The sequence below is a fragment of the Hylaeus volcanicus genome, chromosome 3, assembly GCF_026283585.1.
Source record: "Hylaeus volcanicus isolate JK05 chromosome 3, UHH_iyHylVolc1.0_haploid, whole genome shotgun sequence".
NCBI lineage: Eukaryota > Metazoa > Arthropoda > Insecta > Hymenoptera > Colletidae > Hylaeus > Hylaeus volcanicus.
Genome location: NC_071978.1, coordinates 28,724,400 through 28,746,978, shown reverse-complemented (window position 1 = coordinate 28,746,978; position 22,579 = coordinate 28,724,400). Strand labels below are relative to the sequence as shown.

General features: G+C 40.7%; 3 protein-coding genes across 6 annotated transcripts; 1 reads left to right on the top strand and 2 right to left on the bottom strand.

The window, feature by feature from the left end:
- Positions 1–3,707: 3,707 nt before the first annotated feature.
- On the bottom strand, positions 3,708–18,363 carry LOC128873780 (uncharacterized). Of its 2 annotated transcripts, none has more exons than XM_054117618.1 (3): positions 15,990–18,363; positions 6,538–7,995; positions 3,708–4,537 (listed from the first exon to the last, which is right to left on the bottom strand). In XM_054117618.1, the coding sequence occupies exons 1-3, from the start codon at positions 16,022–16,024 to the stop codon at positions 4,279–4,281; spliced, it is 1,752 nt and encodes a 583-aa protein (XP_053973593.1). In that variant the 5' UTR covers positions 16,025–18,363; the 3' UTR covers positions 3,708–4,278. The 2 variants fall into 2 exon arrangements, with proteins under 2 accessions (XP_053973593.1, XP_053973594.1); XM_054117619.1 differs by having other exon boundaries at positions 15,937–16,077.
- On the top strand, positions 8,586–15,888 carry LOC128873778 (DNA ligase 1-like). 3 transcript variants are annotated; one of them, XM_054117616.1, is made up of 8 exons: positions 8,586–9,158; positions 11,575–11,989; positions 12,445–12,732; positions 13,628–13,857; positions 14,031–14,274; positions 14,525–14,825; positions 14,898–15,192; positions 15,251–15,888. In XM_054117616.1, exons 1-8 carry the CDS (start codon positions 8,988–8,990, stop codon positions 15,410–15,412), a joined length of 2,106 nt encoding a protein of 701 aa, XP_053973591.1. In that variant the 5' UTR covers positions 8,586–8,987; the 3' UTR covers positions 15,413–15,888. The 3 variants fall into 3 exon arrangements, with proteins under 3 accessions (XP_053973591.1, XP_053973589.1, XP_053973590.1); XM_054117614.1 differs by having other exon boundaries at positions 8,590–9,158; positions 13,628–13,947; XM_054117615.1 differs by having other exon boundaries at positions 8,595–9,158; positions 13,628–13,947; positions 14,600–14,825.
- On the bottom strand, positions 16,850–22,143 carry LOC128873777 (jmjC domain-containing histone demethylation protein 1-like). Its single transcript, XM_054117613.1, has 7 exons — positions 21,763–22,143; positions 21,371–21,650; positions 20,605–21,292; positions 20,212–20,536; positions 19,834–20,131; positions 19,457–19,752; positions 16,850–19,383 (listed from the first exon to the last, which is right to left on the bottom strand). Exons 1-7 carry the CDS (start codon positions 21,802–21,804, stop codon positions 18,370–18,372), a joined length of 2,943 nt encoding a protein of 980 aa, XP_053973588.1. The 5' UTR covers positions 21,805–22,143; the 3' UTR covers positions 16,850–18,369.
- Between the last annotated feature and the right edge of the window lie 436 nt (positions 22,144–22,579).

Here is a 22,579-nt window from a genome sequence, read left to right as displayed (position 1 = left end):
AATGCGTAAAAACTGTTTGCTCTTTAATTTTCAACGATTTGCATAATAAACGGTGTTTACTAGGTTTCATCGAAAATAATCGAATCAATTTTCCCCGCGGGTGTATGCACGAGGAAAAAAAACTTAACGTATCATTTGACGGGGGACGTCGTAACAATTTTTTTGTGCGCATCTCGTTATGGTTTCCCAGTCTTGGAATGGTTGCCGTGGACGCGCAAATTGAGTTTAAAGCGGTCGAAATTTTGCTTAAACATTAGCTGATGCGCGCGAACATTACACCACAATTTGCATCTCTCATTTTCGTTCGTTTTTTTTCTTTCCGCGAATTCCTGACTTGATTGCGCGCGACGATAGTGTTTCTGTTCGCCGACACTTCTGGGAAGCGTTAAAGTTAGCGTAACTTCGCCGGGAACAAGGAAACACACAGGGTCGTAACGTAAACACACAGAAGGATAAAAACAAACAATTACGTCTAGTTTGCTACGAGTATCCATTTTTGAACGTATGGTCGGAAAGTGTTGGGACGTATTCGTCTCTGTTAATTTTTAGTTGCACCCCTAGTGTTAAGTGCCTGTGTGCGCTACAGTTCGTCAAAGTGTGAAAAAGGGGGTGTGAGGCATATGCGGAGTCGGAAGATTCGAACACGGCTAATCTTTCGACGACAGAAAATTTTCCTCGATGATTAAGCGCTCGTCAAACACATGCTGTATTCATTGGCTCCATTTATGAGGAGCCACGTGGTTCAACCGGCGGCGTTTCCGTGAAACGCGCCAACCCCTCGGATGCGACGAGCTAATTTGTCGGTAGTGTAACTTTAGCCGACCCTCTAAAGCATTTTTTTTCTGGTACTTTTCTTTTTTTTTAAAGCTACGTTTTTATGCCCGCGCCGTGCCGGAACGCGAGCAATTTCCGCGTAACAGGCTTCGTAATCAGGGCTGGAGCACAAATCTCCAGGGCGACGCGTGTTTTCAACTATTCAGAGAAACGAACGTGGACAATGCATCGTCAGGAATCATCCTTACTCTCCGATCATAAGTAGACAAATTATGAGAGTATCATGCAAAAATATTACACGCGATAATACGTCGTGCTTGCGAAAGCTGTATGCGTTATTTGTTTTCTGAATTCGGAATACAGTCGAAGGTATTTCGAGCGAATTTTTGCACGACTTTTAGCGAATGTCAATACAATTTATTTGTCGTATCAATATCACGTAGCACATTTTAAATATCACACCTGTTATTTGAAGTGAAGCGTCCAACGCATCGCATATTGCTGCGAAACGACGTTATTATATGGGGTGGTCGGATACGAAAACTTTATTCGACGAAAGTTGTAGAGTAAGATGGAATCATCATCAAATGGGAAGAATATTTGTATAATGTAAGTAAACATACTTTTGAGGTAGCAGTTCTGCGATTTTGGACAGAAGTTTCTGACGTTGCGAACGCAACAGTAACATAAAAAGGAGCATGTTCGTAAAGAAAATTGAAAGAAGTAGCGTAAACCTGAGCAGAAATTCAGTCGCCTTAGTTGTTGCGAGCTCCTTCCAGCGTCGAGAAGACAAGTGAGGTCCGAGGACGAAAAAGATTAGCGAAGGTAGAAGAAGAAACGGAGAAGGAGGAGGTCGAGGAGGATGAGGAGGAGGAAGAAGAAGAAGAAGAAGACGGGCGTGTGGCGTGCGTTCGTCGTACGGGACGTGTTATTAGCCGGCACCCTCTTTCACGTTGCCCAGTTCCTCCTCGAGCACCGCTCGTCTCGTCTCCTTTTTTCTCTGATTTCCTATGCGGGGGCTAGAAACGCGTTTAATTAACATAGCTGGCGTGGCTGCATCCCTCTTCTCTTGGGTGTCGAGCAGCCAGTCAGCTTTCACGGGCCATTGCACGCGCGATACACGCACTGCAAACTACCATTTCTTTCTCCCCCTCTACATCACTCCGGATGTCCACCGTGGGTGTGATTTAAGTGTTAACACGAAATTTCAAGATCGATGGCCGGATGAAAATTACGACGACGATGCTTCATGCAACGTCGTTGGGCCCACAGAGAGGTACGATCAAGTAGTTTGGCACGTTTCATATTTTTGCTTGCTCATCGTCGCGAACTATACCCCTCGTACAAATTCGCGAAGAATCGGATCATTTGTAAGACCAGGTTTTTTAAAAAGTAAATGTCTAACACGGTTGAAATATGCAATTCGCACTGCTTGGTCCGGATGACCAAGTTGAAGAGAAATATTTTTAATAAGGTCCTATTTTCTTGTTAACGTTTAAACCACACCGTGTATACGAGCACATTACTCGTCGCGTATCTCGAAGGTGCGCAAGCGCGCAGTGCTATGTGGCCTCCTATCCGCGGCGGATATAATGCACGCCTACCACGGAAATGCTCTTTCTGACGGATCGCCCGACTAATTTGGTCGTTGTCACCCGGTATGCCCGAGGATTGATGGCGACCACCTAGCCTACTCCACCGTGAATTCCATGGAAATTCTTTCGCGAGTCGAGACGAACAAACGGAGAACCCTTAATTAAGAGTTCCAAATAGGAACAATAATAAAGTAGCAACGGTTGCCACCCTCGATTTCCTCGCCTCGACTCGTGACCACCAGAGCACGTGCTGGGCGAGGAACGTATCCATTTCAATCAACTTTGCAATAAATATCCATCGATGTGCTTGCACGTGTACCAATCGAAGAATGGTAATTTTGTAGTCCCGAACAAGCTACCTATTCATGATCGTTCAACCTTTTGCTTTGGAGTCACCGTTGCGACCTTCAATTTTGGAACGAACTTTGATAATACGTGGGGTGGGGGATTAATTGAGTTTGAATAGCACGTATCTGTCCGTGAATTTCTATAGTATTTACGTACACGGTGCACGAAGTCAATACTTTTGGCCCTAAATTACTTATTCTCTTTGTACTGAAGCTCGCGTAAATGAGTTTCAGTCAAGTACGAGAGTACCCCGTACATCTTTAAAACTTTAGTTATCTTGTGAACGAAGAGCAGATCGAAACATTCTACGGCATGTTTTCGATTTATTTTGCTCGCGAATGAACTACTTCGATACCCTATCCAGTTAAACGATAACGTTTACTTTGTATAGCCAGCATTAGAACCGATGTCGAAATATTAATCTGAAGTAGCTATGCATCGTGTTTCGTCGACAAATAAAGTTGGAGGATTTTGTTCAAAGCTCTCCCTTTGGGAAGCTGCCACTCGACGAAGTTGTCCCAGAAGTCGTCGCCTTCTCCTAGCCCTCCTTTTCTACTGCATTCACGTTGAATCTGCTAAAAGTTATCGTTTTGTTACGTTTTAGAAGCACAATTAAACAAACGTGACGCCAACGCGAATGTGATGCCTTTCCCGCGCCGGTCTAGTGTCGCCATCTGGCGCTCCGCAGGCAAAACGACGTTGCGCTATGCTCTGCCGTACCGATAACTATCGCGCGGGAAATTTGAACGAACATTTAAAATTTCTAAGGGACGATTACGAATATCTTATACTAGTTGCACCCCACGGTTTTACCCGTGGGGAATACTACTTATTTTATGTAAATCTAACTTTCAAATATTGAGATTTTCATCTAAAATTCTATTTTTATCAAAATGAATTATCAATCTATCTTCTTGCTAAATTTTATCGAAATCTGTTCAACGGAAAAGGTAACAAACAGACAGACAGAATTACTTTCGCACTTATAATATTTAATATGGATTACGTCGATAAGGCAAAATTGCACATGCAACGTGAACTTTATTTTCAGTTCAACAATACAACGTAGAGCAGTCTCATTAGTAAAATATCATTACAAAATATTTGTCGCGTATATAAAACGGACTCGTAAGCGTGAAAGTCAAATTGAAAGCTAATAATAAGCAACATTAATATCGAAACATTTCCAGTATAAAAACGACTAGAACGACGAAGTACGAATAAATTCCTGAGACAAATATCATTGGTACAGGCTCGAACTAGTATGGAACTCGAAAATTGCTTGAACATTCAGAACAGCGAATACAATACAATAATCGTTGTATGATTAATTTGGAACGGCTCCGTTATCACTTTGTGAACAATTCTGAATCTTGCGAATGACTTGTGAATCAGTCTTTAAGAACAGTTTAAAGATAACTAGTCATTTAGATAAATAGATACTACTGTGTATGGTTACTGTTGGCCAAAAGGTGGTGTAGTACAAATGATGGATCACATAATGCTATTATACTTGCATGTGTGATCAAACTCTATAAATTTATAATACTCGATATATAATTTATTTGAAGGAATTTGAGTGGGAGGATTTCAATCCAGCCGCATGAATATTCGCGGACAATTTTTGCTCTTCTTGTACATCGGAATGCTGCAGCACGTTATGATACTCTCGAGTGATCTTCTCCTTCTCGCGAATTGCAAGATCTTGCCATTCTTTCTCCAAACTGTCCATCAACGTCTCTCTCAGTTGTTTAGCATCCTTGATCGCAGAGTTGTCGTCTTCATGCACCCACTTCTGCCACATGTCTTTTGCATCTTGACTGAAAACATTACAAACAATTGCAACGTTAGAAGTTACACCGATTCTTAGAAAAATGTACGTCTTTTTATTTCATTTCGTAGCGCCGAAACCAAATCGGTATAAGCGACAGTCAAGAACATTGCTCGTAGTGCCAAAGAAACTTGGACAAGTTGTCCACTTCCTGGTTACATTATTATTTTGAGCTACAAAAAGCCAAGCGCGATCCTGAGATTCGGTCATTTCAAATGTTACTCTTGAAAAAAACGTGTGTGCAGTTCAGGGGTGACATAATTAGCGTTCGCGAATCTCAAGAATGGTTTGCACAATTTATATCTGGCGTTTTTAACCTTGACGATCGTCCAAGAGCAGGTAGGCCATCTGAACTTGATAACGACCACACGAAGGGTTTAGTCGAAGTGGATCCGCGAGAATCGAGCAGAGTAATTGCAGGCAGACTACTAAACAGTCTATACTGTTATGTTAATTAATTTTCACTGTTTGGGGCAAGCTTCTAAGTACCGTGTCCATCTGCCTCGCAAATTGTCCGCGAAAAATCTTCTTTGTCGGACCAACGTCTGCAATTCATTGCTTACGCGACATCGGATCAAACCATTTCTTCATCGAATCGTTACGGGGGATGAAAAATGGGTTTTGTATGAAAACGTCGCAAAGAAAAGACAATGGCTCGGTTCGCGTCAACCTCTGCTAACTACCCCCAAGAATGGTTTGGATCCCAAAAAAGTGTTATTGTGCGTTTGGTGGGATATGGTAGGAGTCATCCACTTCGAACTCTTAGACACGAATCAATCGATTACCGCTGATATTTACTGTCAGCAATTGCAACGTTTACGTCAAGCTCTAGTTACTAAGCGCTCTGGATTAGTAAACGGAAGAGGTGTTATCCTACAACAGGACAATGCTAGCTCGCATACTGCAAAAGTTACTAAAGAGACGCTGAAGGAATTTGCTTGGGAAATTCTTCCGCATCCCCCGTACAGTCCGGACTTGGCTCCTTCGGACTATCATCTATTTCGATCGCTTGAACCTTTTCTGCGAGGGAAAACATTCAATTCTAACGAAAGTATCAACGATGTGCTGTCCAATTTCTTCGAATCCAAAAAGAAAAGGTTTTATCGGAAGGGCATCGAAACATTGCCAACTAGATGGGCAAAAGTGATCGACAACAATGGTGAATATATTATTGATTGAATCTGTACTTTTGTAAAAATAGCAAATTTATATTTAAATTATACTTTCTTGGCAACCTAATATTAAGAACCTCCATTCTCTCCAATCCAACAATAAAAAAAAAGACGTTCACCTTCGTATCTCCAATCAGAAATAAATCCGTTCATTAAAACCGGAGGCATCCGTCGTCAAATATAAATTTGCACAAACACGTCGGGAGATCGAATTGCGGATTGCCATCCTATTCGCAATCTATCGAGGAACGAATGTAGAACGTATAGGATGACGAACGTGTTGGCACGCATTTGCGAAATGTACGATGCGTGTAGCGAGCAGCGTATACAATTGAGACGTGAATGACTCACGGTTTTAGGGTTGCGACATCGACGGAGTTTGACTAATTCGAGAAGCAGGAGGTGCCATTCGTCGTCCTAGACCCTTAACATCGCTCACGGTCACGTGTCGAGATTCCAACGAATGGGATCGTCGAACGAAGATTAAAACGAATCGTAGATCCGATCGATGATTGATATCTATGCGGCTCGATTAGGTCACGCGTAGCATTATTATATCCGGATTGAAAGTATTTTTGTATATCAGATCTCGACGTCGAAACGATCGGACGTGACACGACGTGCCTTGGGAGAAAGAGTAAGTCTAACATCCGTTCATACCTTCTGTCATTGGTAGGCTATAGTAAAGATTCTTCATTCTCGAGAAACGACCTGGAAGTTATACTGAACGAGACATTAGCGCCACCTTCGTAACGTCCATGTCTTTAGAGTTTGAGCCTCTCTTCTAAGGAAGAATGAAGTTAAATGCAAAACATACCTGTACAGAGTCGTGTCCGTGCAGACGTTCTCGCGTTGAGCGAGTTCCGCTTCCCTCTTCCCGATGTTGTACAGTCCCACCTTCTTCACGTCTTCGTCGAGCTCGAAGTCCTCGATATTGTAGAGCTGTTTCTCGCAGATCAGTTCCACTCTGTTTCTCATGTCCCTCAGTCTCAAAGCCTCGTCCCAACAGTGTTTATTGCACGCGTGCTGTTCCCTCTTCGCGAGGTCATCGATCTTGGTCTTCAGCTCGTTGTGGGTCAGGTACATAAACATTTGTTTCGAGAGGTTCTTGATGCCAGGGTCCATGCGTAGCCAAGGCATGGTTTTCTCCACTTCGAACTGCCGCTGGTCCTTCTTCTTCGTATCTTTCGCGTTCTTGGTCTCCGTGGCGTTATATCTGTCCAACTTCTGTTGTTCCTGACGAGCCGAAATCTTCTCTTCCTCCTCGGCTTTACGAGCTTCGGAATTCTCGCGCGACCAAGCCTCGGACGAATTCTCTAAGTGCTCGTCTCTTTCGTTTCTTTGGCCAACATTTTCTCTCCAAGGGATAACGATGTGACCTCCGGCTGCACCCTCGGATGGCATTCCGGCTGCTCTAACCTCTTGGTAGCTGTTGACCTGCTGAGCCCTCTTTTCGTTCTTATCGTCTCCATAAACAGGAGAATCCTCTGTTGGCGAAGGGTATCTACCCATCCCGGAATCTGGAGAAACAGAAGCTCTACTCGGTGGTCTGTCTGCCTCGTGGTCAACGACATCCTCGGTTCTCACGTTTGTGTGCTCCAAACTCTGGCGAGCGTATCGAGCCGAGTACTTGGAGTTAGGCGTTACATGTTCGTCCATGTATTGGGACAATGGCGATCCCGACATTTCCAGTCGCGCATCTCGATCGTTTTGCTCCTTGGAGCTGTTGTCGTACACGCTCATTTTGTGGTTTCTACGATAAGAACTCTGCCCGGATCGATTGAATGTGTTCGGCGAGTCTCTACAGACGCGAGTGTATTGAAGATTGGTGTTTCTCAATGTGTTCCAACGGGGACTGTTGGAGTCCTTAGGGCTGGCGAAGTACGACTGGTATCTTCGACAGGTTTGAGGATAATAGAGACTCTGTTCGGCTTTTTTCTCTTTCAATTTCTGCCTGAGCTTTTCCAACGACGATTCTTCCGGCTTAGGTGTCAATCTCTTTCGTTCGTCTATCTCCCTTCTATACGACTCCTCTTCTTCCCTCAACAGGTTTCGCAATTTGTTTCTTCTCGTTAGAAGCCTTTCCGCTTTCTTAGCCTTTTCGAGTTCACCTTTCGGATCTAGGCTCTTGTAATTCCACGAATCGTAGTGTTTGGCGATCCTACAAGTTCGTTCGAAGTAGTCCGCGGTTTGCTGATAATAGTTGTGCTTCAGGAACGCCTCGTTGTGTTTCTGTGCAGCTAGCTGGTATTGCCTCTCTCGAAATCTGCTTACCCTTTAACAGCACAAGCCTCGCTGATGATCTCTAGGAAACATTTAGGGATCTAATAGAGCGAACATGATCAACAAAATTAGATAGATACCAAAAAGATACGCTACAGTTTATTTACTCTGCAAATGAACAATAGCGACGGTTTTTTATCCACGAAAATGGCGAAAGGCCTTTTACATGTAGTCTGGTTAGTCGGTGTTATATCGAGGGATTACTGTGCTTTCATAAATTGCAACGCTTTCGAAAAGTACTCCGCACTCGTGTTCGATTGCCAGTTGAAATGGTCAAGTGCCAATAGGCAGCGAGAGATTTGGAGAACCGATCCGTTAGAACGACCCTGAAGATCTATCGACCTTCGCGTCGATCGACACTTGGTGCATCGTAAACAGAGACGTGGGATACGTCGTAGGATCAAGGGAAGAGGCGTTTCAACCGAGAGAGTCGCCGAGAGCATCCTAGAAGAAGAGGACCGTCTTCTATTTCGAGCTTGCGTCTCTCCGTGACGTCACGTCGACCGAAATATCGCGCGGTTAGGGAGGTGCAGTCGTGGCCCTGATGTGTGGTCCAGGTCTCAATCTTTCCCAGACTCCCAAAAATTCTCAACCACTACGCTCTTCGACATTTCCCGCAGATCCGTGGAAACCTTTCTCGCGGACCAGCCAAAGGTCTCAGCCCGATAGCTGGCGACTATTCCTCGAGTCCAACGGGATCAGTGAACCTCGAGAAGAAGGAGGATCCGGAAGATTTCCCCGAGTGCGAAACGTCTCGAGAAAAGTGGGTTGCGGTTCTCCCACGTAAAATCGATCCCCCACCTTTTGCGTCCCGTCATCCAGGAGTCCGTCAGTGGCGCATCGTGCACGTCTTACAGAGGGTCCTCGTAGTCTGGCACGGATCTCGTGATCCTCGAAACACAGTATTCCAAAGTGTCGGCCTGGGTGGATCGAAATCGAAAGTCGAACGCGAAAGGAGGAACCCTGTGACAAGAGTAAGGAAGAATGCCCGGTGCCGGTGGCCAACCACCGCAGAGGACCACCTTCAGGCCGCCATGGGTCAAGGATGGTCCCAACCCTCTGCCTATGCCTACCGCGCCATGGACCCTCAATTCCAGGAGAGACTCCAAATCCAAGTCTGACGAACCACCGGCCTTCACACAAGTCACCCTTAAAGTGAGTTCCTATATATTTTGACTACATTCTCTGCAATTAAACGAATCGAGAATACCTCTTAGCAATCGAGTGTAAATTCAGTCGAAAACCTGATCTATGTCGAATTGTCGGCCAAAGGTTGCTGGCCTTCTTCGAAAATAACAAGTATTTTCATCTTGGTTTATTTCCGTAGCTCCAAGTACGACAGTAATTATATTATACAAATTATCGTATTTCTAATTGTGAAGCTAAACGAAGATCGATAGTACTCCAGAGAGAAATAATTTTCAATCCGCATAACACAATTATTATTTCATTTGTAGTTAGGTCAGAAACCTTGCTTACTACGGAATACATCTGTTTAATTGCAAGCCAATATAGTATGGTACTCTTTGTACGCAACGACAAAGCTTGCCTGATTCCACACACGCTCATACTATTAGAAACACGACCAACCGAAGAATGATCGCCGTCTTCTGCAGCCTTTTTCCATTCAGATATTAGGTTTCAAAGTCACCGGACTTGGCTATTATTAGCGCCGGGTGGGTGTCAAGTAGCAAGTTTGCGTTACAAACATTTCGACGATTTACAAGGGCGTTTGCATCCGAAACGTTTATATCATCTCGCGGTTTCTCGAAAAACTGAAAAACACGGCAAGTCCTCGAATTACGCGATAACGCGTCAGAGATGAACGAAAGTTTTATTCGAACGATAAAGGTCGAAAACGTTTCGGCAAACGTTCTGCTCGGAGAACCATGAATGACCCGGGTCTTCAATTTCTTTTTTCAATTTTTATTTCTTTAGAATTACTTCGACTGTTTATCCGATTCGTCGGTGTTCTGGTACTTTTGTTTATTTGTATACTTCGCCGCCCGCATACCGATCTCGAAACGCATACTTCCGATATTCTGGCACCGAGCCAAGCATAATTACCAAAGGCGAACGGATCTATGTTACGAGGGAAAACACGAAAAACGTGATGCACGATATTTTGAAGACACGTGGCCACGCCGTGGACGTTAACGTCACAATATTGTTTACAACTGTCGCGTACAGTTAGATCATCGACAAGACTGATCGAGTTATACGTGATCAACAATCACCTCGGAATCAACGTGTCATGATACACGCGACAAATTTATGGTTGAAAGTTTTCCAACAAGCGCGAGATTCGGGAAAGCTCCAAAAATATCGATTTATTCATTTCCTTTGAAACGTCTGCTAATATATTGCGATGAAACTTCGTCGATCGCGAGAATACACGTAAAAGGTCATACGTTAAAATGATATAAAAGAAATATAGCCCCTACGGTTGTTAAACTTCGGTGTGCAATGCACCGAAGAAGTTAAATCAATTTCCCTTTCTCGATATGAGAGATCAGCGAGAAGGCTAGCATCGCGGGTCCTCGCATATAAGCCTCTGGGTCACGATTATTTAAAGAACACGCGTTTCTATTTCAAATGTCTTGCCAGCTACGTCTTCCGCCAGTTTCTTAACGAGTTTATATCACGCTTTCGCGCGAACGTACCGGTAAGTTGAGTAGATTTTACAAATTTTACGCGTGAAATCCTTCTATTTTAGCGTTCCATTGATCATCGGTCACTCGTGCAACGGTATCGCGATTTCGTTCGCACGATCTCTTAGCGATAGATTCAACGAATGAATGTTGTTACACGATTGAACAAAATTCATGCAACCGGAATGGCGATCGAAGCTTGCAGCGTGGAAACGATCGAGAAGGAAGTGCAATTCGGATTATTTAAAGACGACCAAACGAACTTCGTTACTTGCCAAGAGAATTCTCGAGACTTTCTTTCTTTAGGATAGAAGAAGAGCGGGTGGGGATGTACGCTCGTTTTTCTTTTCTATTTTTTAACGCAACTGCCTTTGACGATACACCAACTGGGTTCGATTCTTTTGTTGCAAATCAACGGGTCTTCCAAGCAGTCGTAACGAGCAGATCGGAGACACAACCTTTCAAAAGTAAATTTTCAATCGCGAACGATGAGGTGGTCGTGCTCGAAGAATTAAGTACGCTAACGACTAACAATTGACGTGCAAATGTTGCTGGTACAATGAACAGAATCTCTAAATTCTTCGACATTAACGGTTCGAGTAAGGGGATAAAATAGAACGTAGCTTCGTAAACTAACTTTTTTTTAAAAGAAATAAACAAATTGTCGTCCGCTCCGTCGTGTATTCGATAGCAGGGTTTTGGGAAAATATAGTTGCTAGACTGTTCAGAGCAGTATCTTCTTTTAATTCATGATTATTATATAACAAACAAGATACAACTCTGAAAAATTCTGGAAACAACGATAAATGATACCGGAAAGAGTGACGTAAAGATTGTGTTAAAATAACAGCATGTGGAAGAGCGTAACAAAATAAAATAATCGGTGTACTTCCCTAATCGAAGGAATTCTCAATTTATAGAGTGTAGCGAAACCGGAAGTGAAGCAACCCCCGGCGGAAGTGCAGCCGCGGAAACAGAGTAAAATCACAATAATCCCGTCGCAGCCGAAAATTGAAAAGAATACAAGCAGTCAACCAACGAAAATTGAAAAGAATACAAGCAGCCAACCGGCGAAAATTGAAAAGAATACAAGCAGTCAACCAGCGAAAAGTGAGAAAAATACGAGTAGTCAACCAGCGAAAAGTGAGAAAAATACGAGCAGTCAGCTGACGAAAAGCGGGAAAAATACGAGTAGTCAACCGGTGCCGACGAAGATCCGCGAGAATGGACGACAAGAGCCAAATTCGAGGCCACAGCTCGAACGACAGGTTCGAATCGAGAGGTCTCGATCTCGAGGTGACACTATACCTCTCTCCAAGAGTGAGAGCACCACAGGTAACAGCATGAACCGCTCCGCTAGACCAGATCCACTCCTTTTATTTTGTTTCACACTTCCTCGCGTACTCAGGGATTATCCTGAAACGCAGAAATCAATTGCAATAATACCATGTACGAAAAAATTAACGAATCCAAGGTATATTATTACACCCAAGGGAGCAGTCTGGTAGTTTGAGTCAAAACCTACAGGTTCTCCATTATTTTTTCGGTCAATTGTAGTCCCAAAAACAGGTATTAATTTATTTAAAAATTATTTGACCCGTTAAGCGAGACTGCTCCCTTCGTCTCCCCTCGTTAGAACGATCGTCGCTCGAACCCACCTATAGTGAACGCGTTCGTGACAACATACTTACCCCTACGATAGGGAATGCTTTTCTACCAAACACGCGACACAAAAAAAAAATCCCGGTACACTTTACCCACGTTAAAAATAAAATTCCCTTTATAAATAGGCGCACCGACGCTATCGAAAAGCTCTTCGAGGGCAGCGATCCCGCCACCGCCGCCTCCGAGACCACCTCCACCGCCTCCAGCCAGGGCGATCCTGAAGGATCTTCCTCCTCTCAGCGAATCGCAACACGAGAAACTGGAGATGTTGAAGTCAAGGCCACGGAAACGTCCCGACTGGGCGTGCATGATGAAGGAGGTCGAGAGCGGAAGGACCTTAAGGCACGTTCAATGCAACGACAGGAGCGCACCTCTGATCGAGAGGGTGAACAAGGTCACAGCTGATCCAGCAGGTGATCGTCGATCAAACTTCGATCCTACCCAGATCCCCCTTGGACGATTCTCTTAGGAGGAACCGGTTTCACCGTTTTGGTCGATTAGTCGCTACCTAGACCCTTTGTGCTATTGCTCTCCCTTCAACCCTTGTGTGCAACCCCCCTTATCACCTGTGAATGTCGATCCAAAGAGCCGCGTATATCGACAAGTGTAATCAATTAAATTGTTAACGAACCTCGGTTCGATCAGCTTTTGTTCCCGGACTGTGATATGACTTGTTTGTAGTACATGTACTCCTTGTTATTGTTATGACCCCATTCTCCTGCAAGCGAATTCCACTCCCTGTTTGTTGTATTACTGAATAACGTTATGTAATCACAAACAAGCCATTATTTATATCATGCGTCGACTCTTTTTTTTTTTTTTTTTAATCAACTTCAGAATCCGCAAACGCTACAAATGAATCTACACAAAATTCGAGTACATTTTTGTTGCGTGTTAATTTAGTAAATTCAATCGTAACATTTGCCGACTCTGAAGATGAGCTCTAAACCATAGAATCGAAACGTGAAGTTTTTAATAGCTTGCTCGAGACTTCATAATTACTATCCTTTAAACTGTATACATACAAGCTTGTCTATGAATAATATTATTGTCGTTGAATTAATTACTGTCTTCGTGTTCAGTGGGTTTTATCGACAACCCCCCCCCCCCCCCATTTTCTCCATTCCAATCATCCCAGAGGTGTAAATAAAATTGCACAAAGCGATTTAGGGTGAACGTGAAGCCTTCGTGAGATCAAGGATGATCCACTAAGGAGAATCTGATCTTCAATCGAGGAGATTCGTTCAAAAGTTGCCATTCCGTATCGAGGTACCATACGTGTATCACTGATTGGGTCTTTTTGATTAGGGAAGGCACAGTTTGTGTTCGAATCCGAAAAGTCGAACATGCATAACCAATTGCTGAAGCAGATACAACAGGGTGTACCGCTGAAGAGGGTGCAGACCAACGATCGATCGAGACCGATGTTGGAGGGTCTGAGGAAGTTCCGGAGGCAAATGACGATAGAGGAGCAAATGCAGAAGGCTGATGAACCCACCGATGATTCCGTTTCGGACGACATGGACGACATTGATGCAGTAAGGGACGACTTGCAAAGCACCAAACAAATGCTTGCTCTGGAACTTAGAAATAAGGAAGCTTTGGAAAGGGAAAACAAGAGATTACAAGTAAAGCATTCTTTTCGATCATTTCTAAGTTCGATGGAAGAAGATCCGATCTATGTAATAATTTGTTGAAATGTCTTTTGCAGCAAAGGATCTTGAATCTAGAGGCCGAAGTCGACCGGGAGAAATCGAAAAAGAATTTGGAAGATCACGGTAAACACGACGAGAAACTCACGGAATCTTTGAAACAGACGGCTCTGCAAGCTCGAAAAGATGCAGAGAGGCTTGAAAAAGAATATATCACCGTGGCAGAGGAAAGGGACAAAATGAAGAATGAATTAGAAGAAATGAGAAGAATGTATGCCACTTTAGAAAGGCGTATGAAAGCTGGTACGAACAATTTGAATTTGTCACTAACGAATAATAATAATTTTAACGTTTACTTGCTTACGGCGCAAGTGGTAACGTTTAAGTTTAAGCTAGCGATTATTATTTTCATTGCAGCTACTAATCTTTTAACATTGCGTTGAATGAATACATAAACAAACCTCTACTTCCATATATGTTCAATTCTTCGTCAATAATGTTAAGTTGCTTACGCTTACGCTAATGTCGCTTTATTCTCCGCTTTTGGGATCAGAGCAAGAGCTTGAGGCTGAACCGGTAATAGAGCTAGCAGACGATAGCGACGAGGCGACTTGGTACTTGGTTTCAGGAATGGCATTAGCCGGTTGTCCAAGCGCGAAAGATGTCGCGAAAATTGCTTCTCAAAAAAGCATAGATAAGAAAGAGCCGAGCGAAAGTGAGGAAGAAGAAGAAGAAGAAGAAGAAGATGAAACTACGGAAGATGAAGAAGAAGAAGAGAAAGATCCGAAGGCTGCAACAGAAAAACGATTACAGAGGGAGATTAAACTTTTGACCTCTAAAATTAGAAATTGCAGGTGAGTACTAACGCGAAGAAATTTGCAATGTAACATGTAAATATAATGCAACACAATATTTTGATTAAACAGCGATAAGGCAGCAAATGCTAAGAAAGAGCGACACGCATTGAAAGATCAAATTAAACAGCAACAAAAATTACTGAAAGAGGAGAAAAAGAAATTTAAACGTCTTCAAAAAGAAGTTGACAAAATGGCAAAACTAATGTCAGAAAATGATGATGAAGATGAAGAAGACGAAGAGGAAGAAGAAGATGAAGAAGAAACAGAATCCGAAGAGTCTGAATCAGAGGAATCAGAGGAGGACGAAGAATCAGAGACAGAAGACGAAGATGACTCATTGGAAGGCCAAAGAGATGCATTACAGGTAAATGTTTAACATGGAATATAAAGATTTTATGTTTTAAACTGTTATGCTTTTGCAGAAAAAAGCTAAAAAGCACGAAGGACGTTTAGCTGCATTGAAGAAGGGTAACTACTTATTAAAAGCACAAGTCGATAGACTGAAAGATGATTTAGGAAAGCAACGAGAAGAAAGTCTCTCTCTACAAGAGGATCTTGACTCTGTCTTAGCAGAATTAGGTTAAGTTAATGTTAGGTTCGGTGAAATATTACTATGGACAATTGTATACATATACATATAAGTATTACATATAAAAATATAGAAAACTTTGTCTGGGAAAGCAGACGCACAGACTACTACACGCACACTCACCTAAATGCTTTTTGTAGAAAATCTTACACTCTGACAGAATTTTTTGTTCATTCGTCTGCAGCGTATAAATCTACAATTTTTTTGAATATCGATTGGTAAACGCGATAGTTTGTTTTTCTCTAGTAACTATGGTAAATGTTACGTAACGAACGCAAAGAGAAAACATTAAAACATGTGTATCGATCAAAACAAAAGACAATCGCCGACGTGCAAATTTTATATATTAGCTAACGTATCGGGCGTACTTTTGCAGATGTAACGAGTATATGAAACTATTGATATATCGCTTTTTTTGCTATCACGTTGTAAAATATTTTTTAATAAAGACGATCATTAGTTGACGACAAAGTTTTCTGATAGGTTACCACAAACACAAGAATTCGGCATAACACTCACATGCTTGTAACAGAAATACAATGGACGAGCAGGTTTTTCCAGAATTTACAAACTTTCTCAATTTCTCAACGATGATTCTTTTTTCCATTCGTAATATGCAGTACTATAAATACTTATTACGATTTTCGCCGGTACCCACCGTTAGCGTTGGTTGGCGTTGACCAAAAAAGGACATAGCGTCGGCACGCAACAAACTCCCTAGTTTTGTTTTCAATGCATTGGCGTCGCAAAGTAAATATTTCGTATAGTTGGCGAACGTGGATTTGTGCCCGTTGAGGAATTTACTTGCCTCCTTTTATAATTTATATCATTTCATTTTAATACACTTACGTATATATGCTGTTTCAGTATGCATAAAATATTGATTACGTGTATAGAAGTTACAAAACATCTTCATCCCTGGATCGATAATCTGTTTATATAATAAACAGCAAATTCTAATTTTATAATAGGTCATTAATTTAATAAAGATATTTTCATATAATACCTATAATAATATTATGGGAATTAATTTTGATATATGCAAGTAACTAATTATTTGCATATTTTATTTAAACGATATACATATATACACGTATTAAAATGAAGCAATACGTACTTAATAAATAATAGTTTGTTCATTGCATTGTTGGTTTATTATAAAGTTTAAATAATATTATTTAGTATTTCAACAACGTGATAATTAGAAGCAATTTGCGATGATGAAGGGGAAATTATTTAGAGACTTTCTCCTCGCTCGGCAGAAATCCGTATCGCTAGATGTACAAATTTCCTTTTTATAATTACATGATTATTAAACAACTCTTTTTACTATTATACAATTGTATACTAATTAATTATTATACAGTAGTACAATGACAAAAGAAAAACACCGAATCACAGACTAGTTTAAACGAACGGGTAGAGATGATGGTATTTTAAAAATTTTAAATTATATTTGAAAGTCAGAATATCACTATTGTTCTCTGTGGGTTACATATTCTATACAATGGTGTCACAGTTTAGAACATTATTTGTATCTTACGTGATTCTAAAACATGCTTGAATTATAAAAAAAATGTTCTCGCGGTAAACAGTTCGTCGTCAACAAGTATAATGAAATCATTGCACTGCGAGCTAAGTTGAAAAAATATGCTTAGTTTTAGTGCGAATACTTCGTGTGCCCTTTAGGTGACACGTTTTTCAGAGAGAAGATTCGATAATCGACGCATGACACTTTGAATACTCAACGAATTTGTGAGACAACAGCTGCTTCAAAGTGCAGGTAATTAAACTTTTATTGCTCTCTATTATTATTATCACTCTCAATTTACGCACATAATATGCACATCAACAAACTAAAACTAAAAGGTAGATTTATAAAAAAAAAGAACCGTATATACATTTGTTTACATAATAACATGTGGCTTTAAGTTTAACGTAGTTTCTAGGTCAAAAATTAAAACATTCATGTAATGTACATGTTTTTTTTAAACATAGTATTATTTACCTATCTAATCTTATGAAATGGTATAGTTGAATATACTTCATTGCGCGCTTTCGTTTCTATAATTAGAGTATGAGTTCAGATGTCAACAGGCTGCTTCAGTTTTGCGACTTTCGAGTCAGTGACCGCGTTTGAAATTTATTCAAACACACATACAAATAAATATACCTTTTTTCTTTTGTTTTCTATTAATATATCGGCGATTAATAACGTCGATATGCTAATCCGCCGAGTCCTCTTCTCAACACTACGGACTTCAACATTTATTCTTTTTACCCGCATTCGTGTTTCTGCACCCGTATAGAATTATAAAAAAAATACTGCACGTTCGGTTTCTTAGCAACCCGACAGTAAAAACTCTATACCGATGCACGTAACTCATTTCGATCTAGTAGAATACCGAATATTAAGCGAGTAATGAATTTGGTTACATGGTTACTATAACCCCACGTTTCTTTCTGCAAGTCTGTTCATAACCTTAGCGTGTAGTAGAAAGGTTAAAAATTGCTATATTATGATGAATGAACCACGCGTACAAGTATCGTTTAGAATCTGCATTACTTATTTAATATCCTGTATTCATCAAAATATTTCAAGAATATGCACATAACTATCCAGGCACAAAGGAAAACAGCATAATAAAAGCAAAGAAAATTAAACATTCCTTGGTCATTTCAAATAATTTTACATGCACATTAACATGTAGTTACTGCCCAGATTGCACAGTGATATTGGTAAAACTGAACATTATGAAATAGAGATACTATACTAGTCAGGTCCATTTCCTTAGATTATGAAGATGCAATAGGGTGCTGATGCACTATTATGATAATAAATAATTGCTAGTCGATATTCGGCGTTGTCTAATCGTTCATCATTCGTCATGTTTCTGTAACGTGTCCGAATTATACTTGCCGAAAATCTTCGTAACAATCGGATGCATTGTTTCATGTAACCTTAACCTCTGTCTTAAACTTTTTTTCTTCCACCAACTTAACATCCGTTACATGTAAATTATGAATACTTTTCGCAGCAAACTTAATTACAGACTGTGTTGAAACTTGAGTCGTATGTCTGAGGTCCAAACGTTTAAGCACTTTACATCTCACCAAATGATCTAACGTTGTCTCTGTGAGTAGTCTACAATTCGCCAAATTCAGTGATGCTAGGTTTGTTACCGCCTGCGCTGATGGAGTTGCTAATTGAGCTACACCAGCGTCGGTAACCCTGCCGCAAGAAGAGAGATCTAATGTTTCAAGATAGGGTAAGTGTTGAACTATATATCTCAAAGCTATATCAGTGATATCACATCCAGCTAAAGACAAGTTCTTAAGATGTTTCAACCTTGAAGTCTTATCGATTAAACCAGGTCTCGAATCTGTAGGTGGACTGAGGACTTCCCTTAAGCTTGAATCGTTCAATCCAGATACATGACTAAGATCTAAGGTAACAAGTGGTGGACAAGTGCAAGTTCTCAAAGCACAGACTCCAGCCCACGTACAACCTTGTACAGATAACGTTCTCAACTGCGGTAATCTACATAGTAACCAGGCTAATTGTCTTTTAGTAACATTTGTCCAGTCAAGAGACAGATGCTCCGGTTGGCGGCGTATAATACCAGTTAAATGTAAAGCTGTCAGATGAGAATGAGACATATTCAATTTTCTCCACAAACTAGGATCTATGCTATATCTGGCCCATGTACGGCAAACCAAGGCACAATTCGCCAGGTCCTTTGCATTTAAAAATCTAAAAATAGCAAGTAATGCTGTTTTGTCGTACGCTAAAGATTGTCCATTAAAATCGGGCCCTGGTCTTTGAACAGGCGGAAGTGGAACAGGCCTGACCACCACATGGGGCCTCTTCAATGATTTACTACTTGAACCAGTTAATTGTACAGCTAATTGTGTACGTAAAGCTGTTCGCTGTTCACCCTCAGCCGGTTCTCTGTCATTCCATGCCTGGAATTTTTTGTATAGAAACCATGAATATTTCATATTCTTAGACCGTTTCAGATTCCATTTGGGGACTTACATCGCTGGGATCGGGTCTTGAACGTTTACTTGGTGTAGTAGCTCGTTCGGAATCTGTTGTTGGTGCCGACGAGGCTGCACTAGATACAGAAAGTTTTCGAGTACGAGCCTTAGGTTGACGTGGTCTGCAATCTAGATTTCGACCGCTTTCACAACATTGAGGACATTCCCAACTGTTCGGTAAATCGTCGCTAATGGTTATATTTTGGTGATCCAATCCTATACACTCGGGATGAACAATGTCAAAGCATATCGAACATTCTACTAAACTTGACGTAGCTGTCGGCGTTGGTTTGCCTGTGTCAAACATAAAGAATCGAAGTGCTTTTATTTATTACTTTTAATAACAAATTAATGATACGCTGATAGTGTAAATACCCATTAAAGGTGCAGGTGGTTGTCCCCAGCCGTCTAGTCGACAGACTTTACAAGCTGCCGTAACTGGGAGCATAGGCCTCAGACATTGTCTCATTAAGCACGTTTGTTTGGCACGACCACTTCCACCAAATTTCACCATATCTTGACAATACATACATTCCCCGCAATCAGTCCTTGTACATGCTTCACACTTTTTACATCTAGTACGCCGTCGCCGCGGGAATGCTCTTTCGGACTTTTCCTGCGAGTGATGCCTCTGTATCTTTGCAAAACTTTTCTTAGTTACTCTCAAGCGCTCCTGTTACGTAATGCAACAAGATACATGTGAAAATTGAAGAAGCAATCGACTTTTTCAATAAACATGTAAGCATTGCTTACCCTTTCTGCAATTGTCAACGGAGGTGGAGGTGGTAAAACAGGATTTCCTGTTACCGCGGCATCTGGATTATCGTGTCTATGTTGCTCTACTAGACATCGGACATCGTGAATTAAGGCAACAGGATCGCGGATCAGCTCAGGCACATTCTTCTTCGTAGAAGGCAGCAAATGTAAATACATAACTATTGCTTTTAAGCCATGTAATTCAAATGGTGTTAAATGCACGTGTTGGTGTTGCTGTGGAACTAAATGTTGACGCTGTGATTCAGTTATGTCCAAATGACTTCTGTCTAGGAGAACATGTACGTACCTCTCCAAGACATACCTATGGCAAACAAAAATCATGTATGATTTAAAGATTTTACAAATTTTTAAGTAGTTTTACAATCATACCATAGCATTTCAGTAAAAAATGGGTATCTGAATTTTTGTGGAACTTTTGTATGTTCTTCTACTTGCGCAACTTTCAATTGTTTTTCAATACCAAAACTGTGTAAAAAATTTCCACCAAAAACTAACGAATCTTGAGGTGTATAAACAGCATGAATCCAACCAGTTGGGATAAACAATGTCATGCCAGCTGTTAAACTTATCCTGCCGCATCTGTCCACCATGTCTCCAAAGAATACATCTGACTGTTTGCCACTCAATACCCATTCTTGGTAAAGAGCTAAGTTTTTCTCTGTAGGAGGAATGAGCCAGAATATTTTTCCACCTCTTAAGATATGATACCACACACTGGTTCCTCCAAAGTCAACATGAAAGTCTGTGTAACAACCTTTCACAGACATCAAGCAGTACTTTTGTACTTTTGGATACATCATATCTTCCAAAAGATTCGTAGATTCCACTTGTGCTTCTTTTAGATGTCTTGGCCACACAACATCTACCCAATCAACTTGTCGTACTAATGAAGGTGATTGTACATAATTTTCTAATTTGGTATGACTGAATTCTAAAGAAATCACATTTAATAACCTTTCCTTATTAGGATCTTCATAATACTTTTGCCACTCTTTCATTGTCATATCTTCATTTTTTTGCGTGTTCACATCCATTACATCTAATACTCTTTTGGAACCTAATAGATATATACAATACATTAAATTGAATATATGAATTCACAATAATATTATTGTAAATTATTCTCAAAACATACCGACACATGTCCTCACATCATTGACAGTAAAATTAGAACTAGGAACCCGTAATCCTAGTCCAGATTTATCCCTGAATAGTAATGGTATACTAAGACCATGTTTCTGCAGGTACGCTAGATTTAATTCAGAACCAATCATTTCACGGAATAGTCCAGTGAAATTGCTCAAGTTGTATCTTTCACATTCGATCTTTTCATCGAGTTGAAAAGTCCTGCGACCCTCGATTTCCTCGTCGCCTATGGCCCAATCATCTGTATATAACTTTCTTGTTCTTTCCCGCTATAATGAAATTTCAGATAAATATAATATATTTCTTACAATTTCTCAAAAACATCATGTAAAACGATCAAGGGTTATGTTAAATTGCAAAAGTTATGTTTGGTTTGTTTACCAATTGACGCCTTTTAGGCAGAGAGGTAGAGTCATCGGCCATTGCGGACACGCTGTCAGAAACGTATCACCGAAAACTCATCGAATATTCAAAGTATGTTATTTTACGCAGATCAGAATAGTTCCTTTAATATTATACTAACGAAATCTCGTTTATTATTTACATGTCACACGCGGTAGCCTAATGTTAACATCAAACTTTTCTTTGATTTTACTTTCCCAGCAAAACGACATCGCCATTTTGCTGCCGGCCAATGCTACCAATAAGTACCGTAAAAACTTGAACCTACTTGATCCATCTTGAATGGTATCGCATTGCACACATGCATGTTCATTTAATTTTCAATTTTGATTTTGTGCATCATCGTAATGTAAAATTGTCTATATTCTAAAGTTGCTATAAATATACTATTTTTCATGACATTATCGAAAATTAATAGTAATAACCTAGAGAATTTGTGTCATTTCAAATGACTATTGATGGATGCATCCAGAAACGTCACCGCTCACTGAGCTGGTCAGTGAGCGGGTTTTAGTATCTGTGGCGCCGTCGGTGGGAAAACGTCCAAATTTGTAGTTAAAAAAATAGTTCCCACCATTGTTGTTAGATGGCGCCACTAACTAAAGAGTCAATAATTATTGCTGCATTAAATAACCATTCATAAAAATGATAAATTTGACATATTAAATGATACATTATAATGTTATAAACAAAGAATCACATTTAGTAATAAATTTATGAAAAATAAAGAATAATTGATTAAAGATATCGGTGGCGCCTTCTTACAGAAACGATGGGAACTATTTTCACTACAAAC

Excerpts from the sequence above, each read along its gene's own strand:
- LOC128873778 (XM_054117614.1), top strand. The coding sequence starts at position 8,988 with ATGCCCGGTGCCGGTGGCCAACCACCGCAGAGGACCACCTTCAGGCCG. Across the intron at positions 12,733-13,627 it reads GGTCACAGCTGATCCAGCAG|GGAAGGCACAGTTTGTGTTC; the intron begins GTGATCGTCGAT and ends CTTTTTGATTAG. Across the intron at positions 15,193-15,250 it reads GCCAAAGAGATGCATTACAG|AAAAAAGCTAAAAAGCACGA; the intron begins GTAAATGTTTAA and ends ATGCTTTTGCAG.
- LOC128873780 (XM_054117618.1), bottom strand. The coding sequence starts at position 16,024 with ATGGAAAAAAGAATCATCGTTGAGAAATTGAGAAA. Across the intron at positions 7,996-15,989 it reads ATCGTTGAGAAATTGAGAAA|GGTAAGCAGATTTCGAGAGA; the intron begins GTTTGTAAATTC and ends GTGCTGTTAAAG. Across the intron at positions 4,538-6,537 it reads ACGGACACGACTCTGTACAG|TCAAGATGCAAAAGACATGT; the intron begins GTATGTTTTGCA and ends TAATGTTTTCAG.
- LOC128873777 (XM_054117613.1), bottom strand. The coding sequence starts at position 21,804 with ATGGCCGATGACTCTACCTCTCTGCCTAAAAGGCGTCAATTG. Across the intron at positions 21,651-21,762 it reads TGCCTAAAAGGCGTCAATTG|CGGGAAAGAACAAGAAAGTT; the intron begins GTAAACAAACCA and ends ATTTCATTATAG. Across the intron at positions 19,384-19,456 it reads CAAGACCCGATCCCAGCGAT|GCATGGAATGACAGAGAACC; the intron begins GTAAGTCCCCAA and ends AAAAAATTCCAG.